This window comes from Pygoscelis adeliae, unplaced genomic scaffold, assembly GCF_000699105.1.
Source record: "Pygoscelis adeliae isolate BGI_AS28 unplaced genomic scaffold, ASM69910v1 Scaffold63, whole genome shotgun sequence".
In the NCBI taxonomy this organism is placed as follows: Eukaryota; Metazoa; Chordata; class Aves; order Sphenisciformes; family Spheniscidae; genus Pygoscelis; species Pygoscelis adeliae.
Window position 1 is genome coordinate 6905750 of NW_008824414.1, and position 20694 is coordinate 6926443.

Below are 20694 nucleotides of genomic sequence, written 5' to 3' on the forward strand. Positions count from 1 at the left end.
ATTGATTTCAGTTGAGCAAGGTGGCAAAAATCTGATTGTGATAGAGTTAATTATTAAATAACATACTTAAAGAATTCTATTCATGCTCTTCTGAATGTGAAGTAACAAATTTGCCTTTGTTTTGTAATTGGTTACAAACTGTCTTCTTGGGTTATCTTTTAAAAATTTGGGTAAGCATGATAGCAGTAGATCTAACTCTAAGGTCACATCCTATTGCAATTACTTAAATTGGAAAGCTAAATATGAGAACAAAAATCTGTCTGGAAAAACAGATAACTTGTGCTCCTACTGGTTTGATGCCAGTTCTGCAATTCACAGTTAAGACTGGGCTTAGGTCTGGCATCAAATTATGTTCTCAAGTAGGCAGCTGTTTCAAGAAAAGAGCCAAAACTGTTTCTATGTCAAAAACATAATGACAAAAATCAGCATAGCCTGCCAGCTGGCACATCTTTCACAGAAGGATAAAGTGTCCAGCAGAACAACGGAATGGAATAATTTTTGAAAGCTGATAATTAAGTTTCAACAATATTGCCAGTTTCCCTCTTAAAAGTCTGTAAATATTTCCCACAGGTGAATGATTATCTGTTTTACTCTGATTATTGTATGCCTTCTAAACAGGCAAAACGCCATGACAGCAGTTCTTTTCCTCACAAGCAAGACATCCTTCTTTAGCAGGGACTGATCTAGTCTGTTGAAAGTTCCCATTTAAAGTGTAGATTAAAAAAAAATAAAATCACAGTGAAGCAGATGTTTAGCTCCTTTAATAGGCAAAACTATTTTCAACATATCCTGATAGACATGGTTTTTAATTGTAACAATATATTTTCTCAAGGCAGTCTTAAAGCTTAATGAATTTATGTAAAAAAATATGGTTCCAGCAGCATTGTAGTATGTAACAAATTTCTTATATCTTAGATGTGCCTAGAAAACACATCATCACTGTGTTTTTTGCAACCTGACAAACTACTGAATTCAATAAGCAGTTTGAAACTGCAGAGAGAACACATGCAACATAGGGAAACAGAGTAACATGGGTTTGCATTTGAAATATTTGTAGATTGTACAACAAGTTCTCATGTTAATCCAGTGCCATGAAGCTTGAAGGAATCCCACTGTGCCTTCAAAAACCCAGCATCTTATATAACCTCATTTTCATTAGAATTAAGATAATTTTACTACTTTCCTTTACAGTTCAGCAGAACCACTGTTTCAAATGATCAGCTTGGCACCTCTTCTTCCTCGTTTAATTTTACATTTGAACTGCAGACTTAGAGAACTACATGGATGTAAGGTATTAACGTTTTTCCATTTAGTAAATACTTTAAGCCCCACTTCTCCAAAGTGCTGCTATCAGTGCCCCATTTTCAGAGCATATGACCATTTGTGAGTGAAAACAAAATAATTTATATGCATAATATAAAATTTCCAAGTCTTACTTAAGGCCCTGTTGAAGAAATATTTCTTGATTCTCTTAAGCCTTTTACTGTAACAGCTGGCTCAGATATGAGCTCAGTGAAAGGCAGTAATTTTTTTCTCCTCATCCAGTACCCTGTTTGCTATCCTTATTTGGAAGGATTTAGTAACAGCTGTTCCTCCATAGTGCGACCTCCAAAAAGTCATGATCCATTTTCCTCCCTTCTAAAAAAATAAGGGAAATAAGGTGTCATCTGACTTGAACTATATTTCCTCTGATACACATTGCACTCCTCCCATCTCTGAGGTCCAAACTGGAATTTGTTATACCAGTCTTGGTAATTTCTGCAGGCAGTGGTTGACTTGACCTTTTAATCCAGCTAGCTTTTTCCACTCGAGGACTAAAATCATGGACTGTGGGAAGGACTGACTTCAGTCAATGGGTTAGAGGAATTAATATGAATTATTGCCATTCCAAGTTACCAGTGCTCTGATCCATGTAACAAACTGCAAAAAAAAAAGTCACAACAACAGCCTATTTACCTTAGAAGGACAGTCTGGGCAATGGCTGCCTCGTCCCAGAGGACTACATTTGGTCACTGAAAGTGCAGTTACTACAACCTGTGCTGCGCTCTCTCCCAGGCAAAGGCAAGTGTCCAACAATGCCCGAGCACGGCCAGTTACTGTGGGGTAAGAGGTAATTGTTTCATAATCCATTCGGGACAACGTTTGCTGTGAGCGAAGGACATCGAGGATGTGGTTGAGACGTCCTTCTGTCATGCAGCTCAGTATGGTCTGTCTCTGGCAGGCTAGTATTTGACAGCAGTTTCCTTTGCAGCAAGGGTCTTGAGTGAAAAGGAAACAAAATGAGATAAACTAAGTGCTCTTTTCTTCCAGAAGTTGTTAGCAAGTGATAGCATCAACACCAGAAATATAAACTCAGTAGAGGAAAGGAAGAGGAGGAGTTAGTTTATTTACATTCTTTGTTCAAAACTAGTCCAATGTACTTTCATCTTTTGTTCAAAACTCATGAAGATTAGATTACAGAAAGTAAGTGTTTCTAAAGATTTAAGTGCTTAGATTGTGTAAGGGGAGGAGATTTTCAGGTCTCGTGCTGTTCATCTAGCATCTGCATCAAACTTTGTGCAAAGCAGCTTGGCTCAACATAGATAAGAAAACTTTGTCTTGTAGAAAGTGGAAGAACAGATAATAGGTAGTTCAGGGTAGGAGGACTGTTTGAAACGTGTGTTGTGAAACTGGGAACTTGAATATATGTCAAAGCCAAACTAGTAACAAAAGCAATACTCTTGGCAAAATGATCAAGAACTTTGGGTTCTGTCTCTTTTCACAAACTGATTAGAATACTTAGTACTGACATTAGGGTTAAGTGTACAGTAATGTGCTGGTTTTGGCTGGGATGGAGTTACTTTTCTTCATAGTAGCTAGTATGGGGCTATGTTTTGGATTTGTGGTGAAAACAGTGTTGATAACACAGGGATGTTTTCGTTATTGCTGAGCAGTGCTTACACAGAGTCAAGGCCTTTTCTGCTTCTCACCCCACCCCACCAGCGAGCAGGCTGGGGGTGCACAAGAAGTTGGGAGGGGACACAGCCAGGACAGCTGACCCCAACTGACCAAAGGGATATTCCACACCATATCACATCATGCTCAGCGTATAAAGCTGGGGGAAGAAGGAAGGGGGGGATGTTCAGAGTGATGGTGTTTGTCTTCCCAAGTAACCATTACACATGATGGAGCCCTGCTTTCCTGGAGATGGCTGAACCCCTGCCTGCCGATGGGAAGTAGTCAATTCATTCCTTATTATTCCTTATCAACCCACGAGTGTTTTCACTTTCACCCTTCCGATTCTCTCCCCCTTCCCACTGTGGGGGGGGAGTGAGCAAGCAGCTATGTGGGGCTTAGTTGCCGGCTGGGGTTAAAAATGTCTTTACTGAAAGAGTGGTTAAACCTTGGAACAGGCTGCCCAGGGAAGTGGTTGAGTCACCATCCCTGGAAGTATTTAAAAGATGTGTAGATGCAGCACTTAGGGACATGATTTAGCGGGCATGGTGGTGCTGGGTCAACGGTTGGACTTGATGATCTTAGGGGTCTTTTCCAACCTTAATGATTCTATGATTCTAAACCATGACAAGTAAATACCATACACCAAGAGAAAATTAATAACCAAAAGCTATTGTTGCTTTGGAGACCACACCTCTTTCATTCTGATTTCTGATTGTTGCCAGTAGAGTTCTGTGATGAACTTTTCCTGCATGAACTAGTCTGTTGATTTATCCAGAAATTATGTCATCACTCAGAAGTAAATTGAAGTGCAGAAAGATGGACAGCTAGATGTGAGAACTGTCATAGGCCAGCTTGCAAGAAGTAAGCAAGAAGCTTTATGAGCTTTTTACCTACAGGCAGAGGCAGGGTCACAAATCAGAAGCTGGCCTTTTCTGCCTCTGTTCAGAAGACATGTAAATAAGGAAATGAATGGTCCCCCCTCCTCCTAGTCACCTGTTTCTGTAGTCAATAGCTACCTTTGTAGAGGTATAGAATACACAGCTTGAAGTTAAAAAAAAATTTCCCCAACTTAAACAACTAATGTCTTTCACATTCAATGTGTGCTGTATTTTTTTGTATTTTTATTATGGTCTTTTCAGAACTGTTTTCAGCCTGAATATGACCCTGGAAAAGAACAAGCCAATGTTCTCAGTGGCCAATGCCTGAACTTCTGAGAACATAGGAGCAGCTATACGCAGATAGACTCATAAGACATTTGTATCAAGTTTGGAGGAGTTATTATGCTAAATACCTAAAAATGTGCACAAAATTTAGAGATATCTGTGTCCTCTAAACATTAAACAATTTCATCACCAAGATCTGGCCAAGGAGAATATTGCCACCTCAAACTGGTAATGGGATCTTACCTGTCACTGCTTGTTCAAGATGCATAGGTTGCGGTCTGTACTTAAAAGCCAGTGGTGGGTCCTTATGCCGACTGCTTTCTTTGCCTGCAGTTGAACCAGATAAAGGAATCATGCAAAAGGAATTTGATTTTCTACTGTCAGAGCCCGGGTGATCTAGAAAAAGTTTAAGATGAATAAGATGAGACCCTTGAACAACAACAGAACATTATACATATGTCAGCCACTGCAGAGGACTGGAACTGAAGTGAAAACTAACTTGAGAGCACTTACTTATGACTAGCTGTTATTTGGGTCCTTGTTAATACAGCATTATTCCTAGGAAGATTTTGGCATATATTACTACACACATCTGACTTTTTCAAACTGTCTGTAGGAATTTGTTTCTGAAGTTATGGAACACACTATTCTGTCCGTAAGTCTAATAGCTATTGATCAGAACTAAAATGCTTGGAAATGCAGATGTTGCTATAAATGAATTGACTTCCTATGGCTCAACTTTTGTCTCCAAAGGCATGAGGAGTACAGAAAAAGCTTTTAAGGAAATATACCACTTGACACAAATTTAAACACTTTGACAAGATAAATCCACATCGGAAAGACAAAGCAAATTATTTATGTAGGAATGGTGATTACCAGGAATCATTCACATGTTCCTGGCAACACAGTCTTTTTAAAACATATCTCCTTTTCTTATTAGCAAATTACAGAAAAGCAGTTATTCCTGGTGGCACAAGGCAGTGTGGTTCCCAGGAGGGACTTGTTCTGACAAAAGCAACAGGCAATATTTGATGTGTGAGGGAAAGGCAGCTGTACATTACAGGCCAGGGTTCTAAAACATTTTACCAAAAGAGGCTTTTTGATCTATACACTTAATCAAAAGGTATTGTGGCACCTCTGGTTTTCTGCAGTGAACTCACGCTTCAGATGATACCAGTAGAGGGCACAGCTGTACTCTGAGAAGGAACAATTTACATGGGAAGTAATGTGTATATGGAACAACTGGTAATATTTATCCTTTTCTTAGAACAGTTGGGAGCCGAATATGTTGCAAGGTAGAGACCTTTCTTTGTTGTTGTGTTCTGTGGGATAGTATTTGACAGACCCATCTCAAGAATATTTTCTCTTCGTGCATTAGTTGCACTGCTATCAAGTAGAATAGTTGACAAGCTTGGCACTACAAAAGGAATTTTCTTGCTGATTACGTGGTTGGGTTTTGGTGAACAGATGACCTGAAAAAGATCAAAATAGAAAAGAATTATATTTGTTCCAAAACCTTTTCTAAGCAGTTTTCTCTTGGAATATAAGGCAGTAGTATCACAGTGCAGGGCAGGGTGGGTATGCAGCTGTTGAGCCTACAGACATACTTAATTTGACATTAGCTAGTTACCTTGGGTCACTGTGGCAGCACAGATCCATAGGCTAACTGTCCTAGGGTTTACTGCAGTCCTAGGTTGCTTGTGCAATCTGTGCAGCCAGCAGCCATGGTGTCACCAGAACTTGAGCTGTTTAAAGCTAGCTCTGATCCAGGCATGTGAGCTTCAGTTCTCTCTGTATCTTTCAGTATTGGCAGGCCTGCCACAAATGTCAAAAATCACTTTGAAAATGGGAGTTAACTGTATTTTGGAACGATCACAGAGCAGTTGGCCTTGATCTAAGAAAATTGGTTGAAAATGCTAGAGTTCAGCCTAGGACTTTTTCCAGCCATCATTTTGAACACACTACAAGAAAGGTTAGATTTCTGCCATTTCATTAGGACCTCTTCAAGAAAGAGAGGTTCAAAGCAACTCTTAAGTGGAAGAGGTTGTTTTTGCAAGAGCAACATCTGAGTCAGCTGCTTAGAAGAAAGTAAAACAGTGGTTTTTGTTGGTTAACTGGATGGGGTTATCCTGGTTAGGGACAAAAACAGTTAGGGACATTGTGCCCCACAGTGTTTTTATTAACAGTGTCAGGGCTGGCAGGAGAAACAAGCAGCTTATGAAGTACTCTTGTAAGACTCTCAAGCCATGTACTCACCTCTGAATTGCTTATGCCCGTCTGCAATGTGTATATTTCTGAACCTTTGCATGCGTTAAGTGCTGTCTCCTGGAAGAAATAGCGTAGTAACTCTAGTAAGTATACATAACGGTTTGTTCAATTCACAGTTGTCAGGAGCAAGACACTGACAATTTATACTGACAATATATATTACACTCTCAGGTACGCTGATATATAGTAACAGTGAATTGCACAGAGCAATTTTACAATTTAACACATGTAAGTGGGCATAGAATCTGACATAACTCTACCCTGTTTCTGCTGTTTCAAATTTATTTTAAAACCCAGTTTTGAATCATGCAGGGGAAGGTGAAAATAGCCCTGTATTGAGAGAGAGATCGCGCTAGCTATAACATGCTTTCCTTTAAGTATCCAAACAGCAGGGTCATCCTGTGTTTAGTATGCCAAACTGTCTGCAATAAGGATGTGTCAATACTTGTAAGTTTTTTCCATTTTGTACATCTGCAGCAGATTTGTTCAACTATTTTTAGTTTATATACTTCAACATTTATGAATCAATCCATTTTCAAGAATCTCCAGTAGCATTTTCAGTCATTTAGGACATATCAGTTCAGTTGTTTGAACAATAAACAGTGCTCTTTGATAATTTAGCAAATAGAAAAATAAAACGTTGCTCAAGGGAGATTGAAGCATTAGATTATGGAATATTTGGCAGTACAATCCTAAATAAAGTTCAACAGTAGCAAAAATGACTTGGACTATAACCATGCCACCTATTAAAACATTGATCAAGTCTGTTCTATAATCCCAGAATGTGATTGCAACATGTAGAAATAATCCAGCAGGCATTAACATAAATATCTCACATAAGCACAGCAATGAAACCGACAACACAGCATGGGTGTAAATGGAGTCAGAATACTTGTTCAAGGGCTGAAGCATACGTCACTGGTTTTCCCACTATGACTATCTAAGTTAACTAGGTAGGATATAGCTATATTTGTGGCAGTCAGATTTGTGCCAGATTTCCCATGGCAACGTAGACATATATGGAGTTAGCTGTATTCCTCAGTTGTTGGCTGTTCCCCATCCATTCCTGTGGTATCAGAGAACCCTCTTAGACCCTAGGACAAGCAGTGTCTTGTGCCTGAAGCACGTCAATTTAGAAGCAGTGAAGCATACAAAAAAAGTGCTGGTACTAGTATTGCTGCAGCAGGTACTAACGCTGTCCAGGTTCTGGAATAAATATCTTCTTACCAATACATAAAACAAAAATTGTCCTTGATTCTAGCCCTCATCTGATCTACTTGAGGCTGATATTTGTTCTCACTCACATGGGCTTACCAGTCTGATTACAGCTGGTGACTGGAAAGAAGCTATCGTATTTTTATAGTCTCAGGCAGAAATTGGTGTGGCTTCTAGAGAACCTCACAATATCTATTTTCTACAATTTCTGAATGAACCTGAAGTGCCAAACGGCACTTTCCAGCTCATTGTTTTATTGGACATGCCAGAGAAGACAAAACCTTTCCTGGTTTTGGACCACAAAGATTGCAGTTGAAAGAATCAAGTAATGTCCTTGTAGGAGAACAGAACTTAATTTTGCACTAACCTTTGCATCCATGAGATTGTAGATTGCAGTGGAAATTGCCTCCTTACTTATACTAGTCGAAATTCCATTTAGAAGGTCTACACATTCTGCAGGGGTAATAAAGCATTTTAAATACCACATTGCGTATGAAAGTGTGTATATATTTAGGCATCAGTGTATTGCAACTAACTTTACTATTATGTTGAGTAGCTGGATGAACTAGATAAAATTAGTTTAATACAATTTCCACCTCATACCTCCTCTTGGTTTCCTTTTTGAACTGATTTTAAGGAACGGTTACAGTCACATTAAAATCACATTTTCTTGAATGTTCATAGAGATGTAGTGAACTTACTTGCAAAAGATACACATGACTGTATAAATCACAGTAAAGCTATATGCAAATTGCTTCCTCAGCACTTCAACTTTGCAAATTTGCTCAAAAGTCTTCAAATATCACAATATTAACATTTCTTGGCTATCTTTTTAGAAACAGATGATAAATATAACAATTCTACTAAAGTAAACGATAGCACACTTCAAAGGGAACTGGTTATACATTGGAATCAAGAAGTGTTGAAGACAGGTTGATCTTTATTAAACTAGTATATATAGCTGATAACATTCCTTCCTTTATTTGTACTCATTTTTACTTTATACTAAACACAATTTTGGAGATAAGCAAGCCATTTCTGGTAGGAAACTTCAGTTAGAAAAACCATCTACAGTACTCTGATGATCTAAAGACTACTTCTACTTCAGTTTTTGTCGTTGATTTAGAGTGCTAGAGCGATGTTCCCAGCAAGACTATCCCCATTACAAACCTTGCAAAGAAAGCAAGTCCTGAACCTTACCTGCAGTACGTGGTCTATAATCTGGTTCTTGATGCCAGCACAGAGCGATAAGGTGTAACAGTGTATTTCTCTCAGGCAAATTGCTTGGTATAAACTTTTCTGAAATGCCAGGCCGCAAACTGCTGCAGATTCCTGTCAAAACTTCCAGCAGGGTTGTTTGACCTGCAATTTATAGGAAAATGTCCTATATTAAATATTAAAGACCTCAGAACTCTCTTAAAATGATATTCAGCCTAAGTTATTTTGTATTTTTTAAAACAAAGACTGCTTTTTTGAAAGCAAAAATATATTAACACTCTTGTAAATAGATATGCTAACCTTTAACAATAACTACAGCTACTTATTGCAACAGGACATTTCAGGAAAAGAACTCCATCCAAATAATAAGTCACAAATAGATAGGTAAACACACATTGTGAACTACATGCACAGATACCTCAGGAATACATGTAATTATTCTAAGCACACAGTGTATATTCTAAGCACACAGGTTTATATAAACCCTTACACCTGCATTATAAGACTGTAACTCCTATTGTTAAAAAAAAAAGTCTACTTTGGGCAGCCACAAGATGGCAGCCATAAGCTGTATGAACATTAAGATACTACTCTATGCAGCATTTCTAAATGGTCCTCAGCCTGTAAAATACAGGAGTCTTTCAGTCAGTTTTGCCATGCAGAACTGAGCCCATAGCAAAGAAGCCTTTCACTGATCTCCACCACCATGAAACAGGGATCGTTCCTAGGCTGTGACAATTATTATACAATGCTTTGCAAACTAAGTTCTTTAAAACTGCTCACGCTTCCATCTAAGAAAGTAAGATTCCCTACGTGCTTAAGAGAATTCAGCGTGAACTGGCATTTCTTGATCAGGATTTGAAACTCATGGCAACTTTAAAAATGAGCATTCTGCTCATCCAGTTAGCTGCATGTCACTAAAATGTTCCCTGATTTCAAAATGACAACTGTCAAATACAAAGTATTCTCTCTCATTAAAGGTAAGCGGAAAACCCAACTCAGCAACAGAGTGCTTCAGCAAGCACGGAGAGATGATACAAGTGGGGTAAGAAGCTACACCTTTCCCCTGCAGAAAGATCAGCTTCTTTGGGAACATTAAGGATTTGTTGAGGGATTCTAATCTTTACATTCCATAATGTGGAGCTATATGCTGTAACAGTAATATAAGGCAAAGGGACATCTGAAAAGATAATGCTGTTTGTATCATAATTTAAAAAGGGAATTTGTGGAAAAGATTAGGGCAACGCGAAGTCTGACATGAACAAGAGAGATAAATACCTTCAAAAGGTTTCCGTCTGCTTAGGCTCTCCCAACACAGTATTCCAAAACTGAAAAAAACCCAAACCAGCAAAGGACCAATTATTAGTGTGCAATCCATATCTATGTTCTCATTTCCAAGAGCAAGTTTATTGGTTTAAGAGAAAGACAAAGTCTATCCGAGTCTTTCCCAATTTGATGAGATCCTTTTTCCTGCATTAAGTTTCAGTTTTCAACTGAATGTATCTTATAAAATAATAAATCAGTTAGAATTAAATTTTTTAAGTTTTTTTTAAACACAGGATCAATTAGAATTACATTTCAGGTTACCACCTTATCCCCATTTGCTCTTGTGAATTTCAGAACCTTCTGTTCTCCTTTCTCTATCATTTATTTTGTTTTCAAGTAATTTAAATAGCAACTGAAAGAGATGGACTTTTCAGCAGGTACTGACAAGTGCATCAGTTAACCTACCAAAAATTTGATTCTGACCCACTGCGTGTCTATTTTCTTCAGCAAGTTTTGATGAAGCTCCAAATGCCTTTTTCCTTTTCTAACATCCTAGGAAGTATTCTAGTGATACCATAGATCTAGATATATAACCCACAACTCAGATGGTATAAAATGCAGTTTGATAAAAAGCTCAGTCTGCTAAATCAGAGGCAGAAGCAAGGAGGCTGCTAGAAGAGAAAAAGCAGACTATGCATGAGTCAGAAGCAAAGCAATCAAGAGGGGAAGAAGCACTTCTAGGATAAACTTATCTGCTTACTCATGTATCTTGCTGTAGTGCTGAATTACAGTGTTTAAAAGAACCTCCTCTTCTGTCTTATTTCCACATAACATCTGAAAGTGCTTTTACTTAAATACCCTCTAGGAAAGTATTAATGTAATGTCGACACACATGTAACTTACATGTACTTAAGTAATATTTCATATATGACACATACTTTTGTTTTCTCTGTTGCACCACTGTCTAGACATGCACCTATGTCATGCACTGAGTCACATCTGAGCAGCTAAAATTATATAAGAATGACATGCTGGAAGATGAATTATGCCACCTGAAAGTAAGCCGCCATTCTTCCTGTGCAAAAGTCTTGTGTTTATGAACAACATCAGAGTAGTCACATCATTTATAGGTCTCCTCAAGTTTATGTGTTGACTCGTCTTAGAGCCTACCTCTGTGACGATAAAGCAGCAGTTTAAATTTCTTGCCTCCATAAAAGCTCTGAGAGCACATGCTTAAAAGTTATTTATAATATTAGTCCACAGGCTCTGTATGCCGGTTCTAAAGATGAATGTCCATACAGACAATAGTTGCAATTTGAGGTTGTCTCATTTATTGAGGCAACTACAAAGCATGTAACGTATCCAAAAGGGACACGTGGCAGTAGGTAATCTTCCTCCTTTGCATAAATCACCTTAGTTAAAAAGTATGAATGCTTGAGTAGCTCAGTGAGTTATTCCAGCGGAGATTCCATAGGACCTTAATGGGACACTATTGAGAGAAAGGTCTTATTTTTACCTGGGCCTCATCTAGGCATCAGTAGTTCTTCCTGAAACTAACGCCAACAACAGTTCGTGCTTAGAAACTATGTGAATTGTAGTTATTAGGTTTCTAAATGTATATGAAAAAGTTTTGGCAGCTATGTTACACTTTTTAAACATTTAGGTCCATTATATAAATATTTTTATGATAACTTTTGAGAACAGTTCTTAACCTTGGTATATTATTCACCAAATATGGGGAATTTCAAATTTAATTCACTGCTATAACTGGCCTCATGTGGAACACTATCCTACTGCATTATGTAGATCTGGCATTTTTACTGTAGTGTCTTTGAAAATAAGTATTTTGGCAACATTCTAGAATGTAGCAAGGACTAAGTATGACCTGCCCTTAGAAATCCCGTTCACCTGTAAACATCACCTTCCTGGGAAGGAAGGCCTCCTTCAAGTATTTCAGGAGGGAGGTATACTAAATCCTGGCAGTTTCTCCAATTGCAGTTCTGCAGGTCTGACCTCAGTTGCCGTTTCCTCCAGTTGGTTAGACCATAATCTGATATCTAGAGAGATGGAAGAAAAAGTAAATTTTAGTAACAATACCTCAAGTCTTGGTATTAAACGTTGACTATTAGGATAAATATATGCAACAATAGGACAATCACTGGATTTTACATGAATAGGCTAAAAAGTAGAAGCTCCCACCTTCGCTCTGTACTGCATATCCAAAAGCACATTGGAAGGTTTCAGGCTGCAGTGGCAGAAAGCAGGCTCGAGGCTGTGAAGGTATTGCAGCCCTTCAGCCACATCCAACAGGATCCTTATGAGTAAGGGAAACGGAAGTTCTGGGTACAGTTGATGCTAAGTAACACAAAATACAGGTTTTGGTAGTGTTAACTTGTTACTATTCACATTTTCATTTGACAATAAACAGAAGTATAATACAGAAGCTAAAGAACAGATTGACTGTGACTACTGTCCATAATTTACATGCTGATTGTTCTCTTTTGGCTGACCTTGTAATTAATTTTGTCACTGTCGTGGTTTAACCCCAGCCGGCAACTAAGCACCACACAGCCGCTCTCGTACTTCCCCTCCCCCCTCAAGAGTGTAATTAATTGTTTCTGAGGTATGGTTCCTGAAGTATGGCGATGACGGCAATGCTGAGTACAAATACCGGATTAGTCTCACGACCAGTAATTTTACCATATCATAAGCCAGTGTTACACAGTACAGCAAAATGATAACCTTAATCCAGTGCCCAGAGATGATAAACAGCACAACAGGGAATGTATACAGCAAGTAAGGTGTTACATAACACAACTCTGAGAACAAGCACAACACCTCAGAGCAAATAAATCAACGACCAGCAACTATTAACCTAATAATGAATGCTTATGACAAATTTGTTTTAACATACTGTGGTCAGATCTGCCATTATCTCAACCCTTCATGCCCCACGTTGGGCACCTGAAGGAGCAGAGGAAAGTATATTGTCCTGATTTCGGCTGGGATAGAGTTAATCTTCTTCCTAGTAGCTGATATAGCGCTGTGTTTTGGATTTAGGATGAGAATAATGTTGATAACGCACTGATGTTTTAGTGTAAGCACTGCTCAGTGACAACTAAGTCAAGGACTTTTCAGCTTCTCATACTGCCCTGCCAGTGAGCAGGCTGGAGACATTCCATACCATGTGACATCATGCTGAACAAAAAAAACGGGGGAAGTTGGCCGGGGGGGGATGTTCGGAGTGATGGCGTTTGTCTTCCCAAGTAACCAGGGCATGATGGAGCCCTGCTTTCCTGGAGGTGGCTGAACACCTACCTGCCGATGGCAAGTAGTGAATGAATTCCTTATTTTGCTTTGCTTGCGTGGCTTTTTCTTTACCTATTAAACTGTCTTTATCTCAACCCACGAGTTTTCTCACTTTTACCCTTCTGATTCTCTCCCCCATCCCACCAGGGTGGGGAGTGAGCAAGTGTCTGTGTGGGGCTTAGTTGCTGGCTGGCGTTAAACCACGACAGTCCTATAAAAGATGACTTCTTTTATGTACCTCATGGATGAGTGAGTGGAGGGATCCATTGTTCATCCATTCAGTCACTATCCCCACAAGTCTGTGGTATTGGTAAATCCCAAGAGAAGGCAGGAGACGTTCAGACTCATAGTGTCTGACATTTGCTATATCCTGAAGTAGCAACTTCCCCTCCCTGTAAAAAATAGCAAGGGTTAGAGGCAGATTAGACTGAGGAGAATTTCAGCTAGAGGTGAGCTAGTGTAGGATATGGAAATAAGAGATAACCATACGGTTGAACACAAGCTAATTCAATTCTACCAATAAAACCAATAATATATCATCTTCCAAACAATTCTAAGAAAATGAAGCAATCCCTTGTGTAGTGTATTTTTCTAATATAACGTGGAAGACCTCTGGATGCTTTAATATGAACGTAAGAGCACAATTTAAAGCGGGATTGAAGTGCGAAGGCAGGAGAAAGCTGAATTACATGAAATGCTAAATTAAGAAAAATCAAGTTTTTTCCCCTTACTGTCCCCAAGAACTTGTATTGCATCCTTTTTCTATTAGTGAGATGCACATTTACACGGAAATTATGATCTTCCATGCTCATCTTATGGGACCATGTTATATAAATGATATATGATATTATAGCACGTCATAGCATGTTATAAAAGTGAAGCCAAATTCAGATTTGATGTAAGCAGTACCACTCTAGTGACTTTGCCAAATTTGATTCAAGCTCAACTGTGGTTGGATTGTAGACCTGAATTCAAACAGTTTATTTACAGAGAATAACAAAGCTTTACTTTGATCATCAGAAGAAGAATCAAGTTTTGTTGTCTAAGGACTTCAAACAGTTACTTCTTCATGACAGTTCAATGTTTCCTGTGCAATTCAATTGTGCATTTTCATGGAAATAACTGAACTTCTGCTACAGGTTCAAATTTTGTTAATTGTGTGTTTCATTTTAAAGATCTGATTATCTCTTCTCTATGGTACTTGTGAGCTGAAAATTCATTGAAATTCATTCAAAATTCAGTTGATTTCAACAGACCTGGTTCTCATTCTCATTATTCTAACCAGCCTTTACATTGAGACTACAATTTCTCATATTTACTGTGTTGATTCACAAGCCTGTAAACTAATCACTAGAAGTAATACACAGCCCCACCTGTTTTAACACTTATTTCCACAATTCTAAATATTATCGTCAGCACACAGTTAAACATTTTGCAGCTGGAGTAAAACAGTTTATTCTCCCAGCTTTCCTATACACTGTGAAGTGTAAATAAGAAATTAGAATGGTAGAAAGAAAAGCAGAACAGTGGCTTTAGTTTTAGGGAGTAAGTTTGAGTGGAAAGATGCCAAATCAGGATAGCATGTTAAATTCAAAGCAAAGTAAAATGTTGATTTCTGTAGCTTTAACTATTTTATTTTGGGGTTGGCTTGATTTAAAGAAAATGTGGACAGGGGACAGAGGAAACTTTTCTTTAAACAAGCTACCAAACAAATAACATTGGTTCCGATTACAAGATTGTCTAAAAAAAACAAGCAATGTGTTGTCATCCCCCTCCCTCCTCCTCCCCCCTCCCCCGAAAAAAACACGCTTAAAATTTTTAACTGTTCCCAAATTCTGGCAGCATTTGTTTTTTGAAGTATCACTGACAATTTAAACTGTCAATTTAAAAATATTTGTATGAAATACTGTTTTCTCCTCCCCTGCCTTTATGATGGAACAAATTAAACACTATGTATTTGAGTAGGACACTTTTGTATTTTACTTTTAACAAAAGCCACCTGAATGGCAGCGTTCTCAGTTAACAAGAAACTAGTCTGTAGATGCGCACGAGACACTCCTTATTTGATAAGCAGTCAGGTCAGTGCATTCCCTAAAATGCTTTGCTCTTGCTTCATCAGAAGTAGCTTGTGGTTATTCATGGAAACTTTCTGTGTTTTTGCTGCACACTGGAATTTTGTGGTCAGTAGGCTGACGCCCATCAGTTACTGCTCATTTGTTTTTATAATTAGGACATGTACACATCTCACTGCTCTGTAACCCTGACCATTATCGCTCCCTCCTCCCATTTCTCTACTCCCTCACCTGTACATGCTGGTTTAGATTAAATTCAACTGAGATCTCTTCAGGGACCTCCAGAAAGATGTAATACCATAGCATGCTGAGTATTACTGATCAGGGTTTGTAGACATTATTATAGTAGGGATAATTAATGACTTCAGGATTAAGCTCTACTTTTATAAAAATTTGTAAAAACCATAGAGCTTGTTTCCCAGTATAACTGCCTCCAAGTTGCCTCTTGGCCAGTCAGGATTTCTAGGAATGCATTTAGAGATCAGATAATGCTGGGCATGCCACAATTCATTCTGGTGCCATCACTACAGGTCTGTGCTGCCCACCTGCGCAGCAAGGTTAACTGCGTGGTTAGTTGGCCAAATAAGACACGTACCTCTCTGTAGTGTCCCGGCTGGTCAGCAGCTTCACCGAGATGTGAGTGTTCCAAGAAACATGAAAAGCTTTGAGTGCAAAGCCTGAGCCTGTCCTGGTCAAGGTAAAGCTATCCAAATCTTCCTGGGCTACTACAGGCAATGATTTGGCCATTTCTTGATGGCTGGCTTGGGGGAAAAAATTGCAGAAAAGAAAGAAGTTAAGGACTACTTTTTGTCACTACTACCAAAGCTCAGTGAAGTTGCACCACCCCTTACTTCCCAAGTAACTATTACTCTAATCCAACAGGCTTCCTTTTACCACTGTGTGTCAGACTTTCCTTATAAAGGCAGGAAAAACGCGCTAATTGCAAAGGAATGTCTGGACCATAACTTGCCATCTGAGGCTGCAAGGTGCTAATTAATTGCTCATTATTATTTCCATCTGATGACTTTGAAATGTTGGGCCATTATTTATAATATAAAATGTGATTTTAAGTGATACTGAATTATGTAGACAACAAACTAGTATCTTACGGGTACATGCTAGACAAATACAGTTTCCCCACTTCTCATAAAACAGGCAATTATTCAATAACTTATGTCAGTGTGTTCTGCATCATTCTTGCATATCTTCTTTAATACAGGATCACATCAGTGCAAAAGCAAGGTAAAGGCAAATTTCCTGCTGCTGTAAGCTGGCAGAACTCTGCTAAATGAAGTTGTGTCTTTATAGCAGCCACTAATTTGGCCAATACTCTCTCTATACAGTACCTCTCTAGGGCCATCTGAATGTGTCAGACACATTGCGTGGCAGCGCACATGGATTAGAGATAACCTCTGCAAAGCATCACTATGTTTCTATACGAGTAACATTTTTTAATTACATCTGTGAAGCTACATTAGACTGGAGATAACCAAAAGTCAGTGGTGAAAGAGGAAAACAAGCAAGCTAAGAAAACAGATGGGATAAAACCATTGGTAAGGATTACTGCAAGATCAGTGGTCAGTGAGTCAGAAAAACTCAAACTGAAATACTCCCTTCAGGGTCCAGTAAACCAGGGCTAGAAAAGAAAACACACGAGGGAACTGAAGTAACAGGGCCAAAAATTTGAAGTAACCAGTAAGGACTGCTGAGTGTGAATTGTGTCCTTCTAGAAGATGTGCTCTACCAAAAGAGCTCCTGGGATGCAGAAGTCCTGAAAGTCTTCTGACTGATCACGTGTTCTCTGTGAGTAAAGTAGAAAAAAACCTGAAGATAAATTAGCCTGTGCTCATGGCTGAACTGCTTCTAGTTCATGACCAACTTATTTTTGGTTAATCTCAATATCTAAGCTGTGCCATGCAGGCATGTTCACAATCACTGATTTACCAGTTCAGCTTCAACAGTATTTGATTTTGATAGGAAAGCACAGTTGAATTTTTTGCCCTTGTCAGATTATTATAGTTTGAAAGTAATAGCTGCCTTAGGTGCCTCACTTAGAGTTTCCTTAAAGAATAAATCCAATATGGTATGAGGCTGACAGACAGGTTAAGAGTTTCATAAAATTTGAAAAGATTGCTCTGAATGAAGATAAGTTTCCAAATGAGCCATTTATCCTTTAAAGTTTCAAAGACGGACCACACAGATCTACAAATCCTAAAGGAGGTAATCAGAAGGCTGGCAGGTGCAAAATTATGTCTCATTTTTATTATATACTATGATAAATAATCATTTAAATAGCCAAAATAATTTACTCAACTCCAAACATAGTACAAGGAAGATCAATGAATATAGGATCTAAACCATTCCTGAAAATACCTGTTTCTATTTAACATTGAATTAAGTAAAGCTATAACAGTTTTTTAAACTCTTGCTAACTGACTATATCAATAAAAATAAAACCTAGCCATCAGCTCCTATTTTGGATTTGCAAAATCTAATTTAACTAGAGATTTTCTAAAACCAAAATGAAAACCACTTCAATCTTTCTCTGTTACAAACCATGACATGCCAAGCACCATTGTCCCTGTGTCTGAGTTTGTACATCTGTTTCCACACCAGAACTTAGAGTGATTTGCTGATAATTTCCGAAAGAGTTTAACCCTAAAATGAGAGATCTTTTATTTATCCAGGGTGCTACCCAGATTCCTAAAACAGTTGAAGGGACTAATCATGGAATATGGCACTATCATGGAATTACAGATAACAAAGTTTCTCTCTACCCCCTAGATTGCAAGTTTGGTACCAAAGCTATTTTTTCCAATAGTTCTGCTCTTCTGAATGCTTTTTCTCCTAGACCCTTTTAAAAAACTCACTATCAAACCACAAACCCAATATTTCTTAGGTGACCTTTGCAATGAAGGGTTTCGTATTATTTTTTAGTAAGACACTAAAAGTCTCAGACAACTTTGTCATCTTCCCCCAGTTGGGCAGGCAGGGGCAGGAGGGAGACTGCTATAAAACCATTTATTTTGAGTTTCTAATTTTAAAGCTAATTTTTTTAAAAAGTAATTCGTAGCGAAGATGTTTCCCTTAGTATGAGAGAAACTATGTTGTGTTATTATTCAGATGTCTCGGTAAAAGAAATTGGAAACAAAAATCAACTTACCTCTGGAAATATGGGCATAAAAACTATGAAATAATGGAGTGAAACTGCTGCAGATACCAAGTTCGAGTCAGCTTTGAACTGCATTCAAACACAGCTCAAGTTTTCCTGCCTGTGAGTCAGCTGCGTTGTTGATCTCTCCTTTTATTGGCTGCCTGCAAACATCTAAAATTTCCTGGTCACATATGCAAACTGTAACTCTTTAGTGACTGCAGATGGGTTTTCACAGGCTGATTTGTTAACTGCCTGTAATTAATGAGAGCAATTACAGAAGAAGAGGTTGGATAGCTGCTTTTTCCACAATGAGGAATGCCAAGAGGGAAAGCTATGTAACAGTGAAAAATACCATATTGGAATACAGCCCAGATATGGAAGCATGCAGAGATGTATACAGATTGTGCAGTTGATGCCTGTCTCTGCAGTAGATCAAGCCAACAGCACAAGTACAAAACCCCTTTAAACTTTTAAAGTCAAGTTGATCTTAAAACAGGATGAAAAATGCTGGTTTTCTGGTTAGAAGATAGGTAACATTAGGTTGCAAGAAAGAAGTAAGGATCAATTGGCTGTCAGGTAGCTCTGCTGAAAAGGATGTAGGTGTTATGGTGGAAACTAAGTTGATCACGAGCCAACAGTGGGCTCTCATCACAAGTGGGGAAAAATTGCATGCTGGGCTAATTAGAAATGCAGTCAGCAAAGTAAGAGAAATCATTATGCCTCAGTACTCAAACGGTGAGGCTGCATCTGAAATACTGTAGTCGACTTTAGGGCCCTCAGTTCAAAGAAAATGTTGAGAAACTGGAGAGGATGCAGTAGACAGCTACCGAGATGGGGCCCTAGAGCACACACCTTAGAAGGAAAGGTTGAGGGAGCCAGTCTTGTTTAGTTAGGTGGAGGAGGCTAAGGGGGGAGTCTCCTAGAAGCCTTCAGCTACTTTAAGGTCAGTTATGAAGATAGAGCCAAATTCTTCTCCATAGTGGCAGATAACCAGTGACATAGGCCAATGTCTCTATTTCAGAGGTTCAAGCCAGATGCTAGAAAAATCTTTTCACCAGGTGGGTAATGCAGTACTGGAATGGGCCACTCAGGTTGCAGACTCTCCATCCTTTAAGGTTTTCTAGACTCAGCTAGGCAAAGCCATGGCTGACCTTATCCAGCACTGCTGGTAGTCCTGCTTTGAGCAGGAGGCTGGGCTAGAAAATGCCAGAAGTCCAGAATATCTTTAATTTTGTGAAAACTCTGTAAGGCCTAATTGTGTTCCTGCTAGGCCCCCAGCATATACATTCACACTGAAGGTTGATGGGACTGCTGGATGCAGGGTGGAGACTTTAGGAGAAAGCAGTCATTTCAGCTGATCACATTTATTCAAACTTTCCACTCCGTGAAGACTGTCTTTATTTATAGAGTCTGACTTTAAAAACCAGTGTCAGTCAATGAGATTCTGTCCACAGACTGTTGGTTTTGGATCAAATCCTAACCCCACAACAGGGAGGGAACAAGCAGTAGGGCAGTTACCTAATCCTCCTATGATCACGGGAAAGTCCCTTATATCTAAAAGTCATGTGGCTAGGGCTCTGCGGCCTGAGAGGAAGCACACTACAAGTAGGAAGCGTGGACTATGCCTTCATGTACAATGCGTTATTTCCTGACAGCTGTAGCTATCTCACCAGCATCAGCTTTCTCTGTCCAGCACACCCCTCCAAAAGTGAAATTAGTATGAGGGAGCTGAAGTAGCAAAGGTTAAAACAAGTGGGCTGTAACAGTGCTGGAGAAGGCTGGAAGCATGTCAAGTTGCTGTGGCCACAAGATCCTCCTCCCCTGGTCTTTGATTTATCAACAACGCATTCATTTGTGTCCATAGTCTACACTTCTGTAAAAAGTACACTAAAAATGTTTTCCCCGTTTAAGGTATTAGTCTGTCAGGCTTAGACTGTACTACAGCAGAACCACAGCTGTTCAAAATCCTTCCAACTAATTAAAGAAACTAATTAGGCAGAGCTTTGTAGGCAGTTTGAAGGACTTAATTTTGCAGAAATTTTGACACTTAAAGTAGTCTTAGGTACTTCTGTATTTTTAGAATATCATGTGC

At 38.8% G+C, this 20694-nt stretch overlaps 1 protein-coding gene across 2 annotated transcripts; it reads right to left on the minus strand.

Moving 5' to 3' along the window:
- Positions 1–747: 747 nt before the first annotated feature.
- On the minus strand, positions 748–18690 carry LOC103914195 (receptor-interacting serine/threonine-protein kinase 2-like). 2 transcript variants are annotated; one of them, XM_009320810.1, is made up of 12 exons: positions 18612–18690; positions 16044–16209; positions 13615–13768; positions 12267–12422; positions 11976–12124; positions 10080–10129; positions 8784–8945; positions 7951–8036; positions 6357–6425; positions 5404–5572; positions 4344–4427; positions 748–2258 (listed from the first exon to the last, which is right to left on the minus strand). In XM_009320810.1, exons 2-12 carry the CDS (start codon positions 16193–16195, stop codon positions 1936–1938), a joined length of 1554 nt encoding a protein of 517 aa, XP_009319085.1. In that variant the 5' UTR covers positions 16196–16209; positions 18612–18690; the 3' UTR covers positions 748–1935. The 2 variants fall into 2 exon arrangements, with proteins under 2 accessions (XP_009319085.1, XP_009319084.1); XM_009320809.1 differs by having other exon boundaries at positions 4344–4496.
- Between the last annotated feature and the right edge of the window lie 2004 nt (positions 18691–20694).

What these genes read in the sequence shown, in the direction of transcription:
- LOC103914195 (XM_009320809.1), bottom strand. Translation starts at nt 16,195, where the DNA reads ATGGCCAAATCATTGCCTGTAGTAGCCCAGGAAGATTTGGATAGCTTT. An exon ending in AGCCGGGACACTACAGAGAG is followed by an intron (nt 13,769 to 16,043) that starts GTACGTGTCTTA and finishes TATTTTTTACAG; the next exon opens with GGAGGGGAAGTTGCTACTTC. An exon ending in ATATGCAGTACAGAGCGAAG is followed by an intron (nt 12,125 to 12,266) that starts GTGGGAGCTTCT and finishes CCATCTCTCTAG; the next exon opens with ATATCAGATTATGGTCTAAC.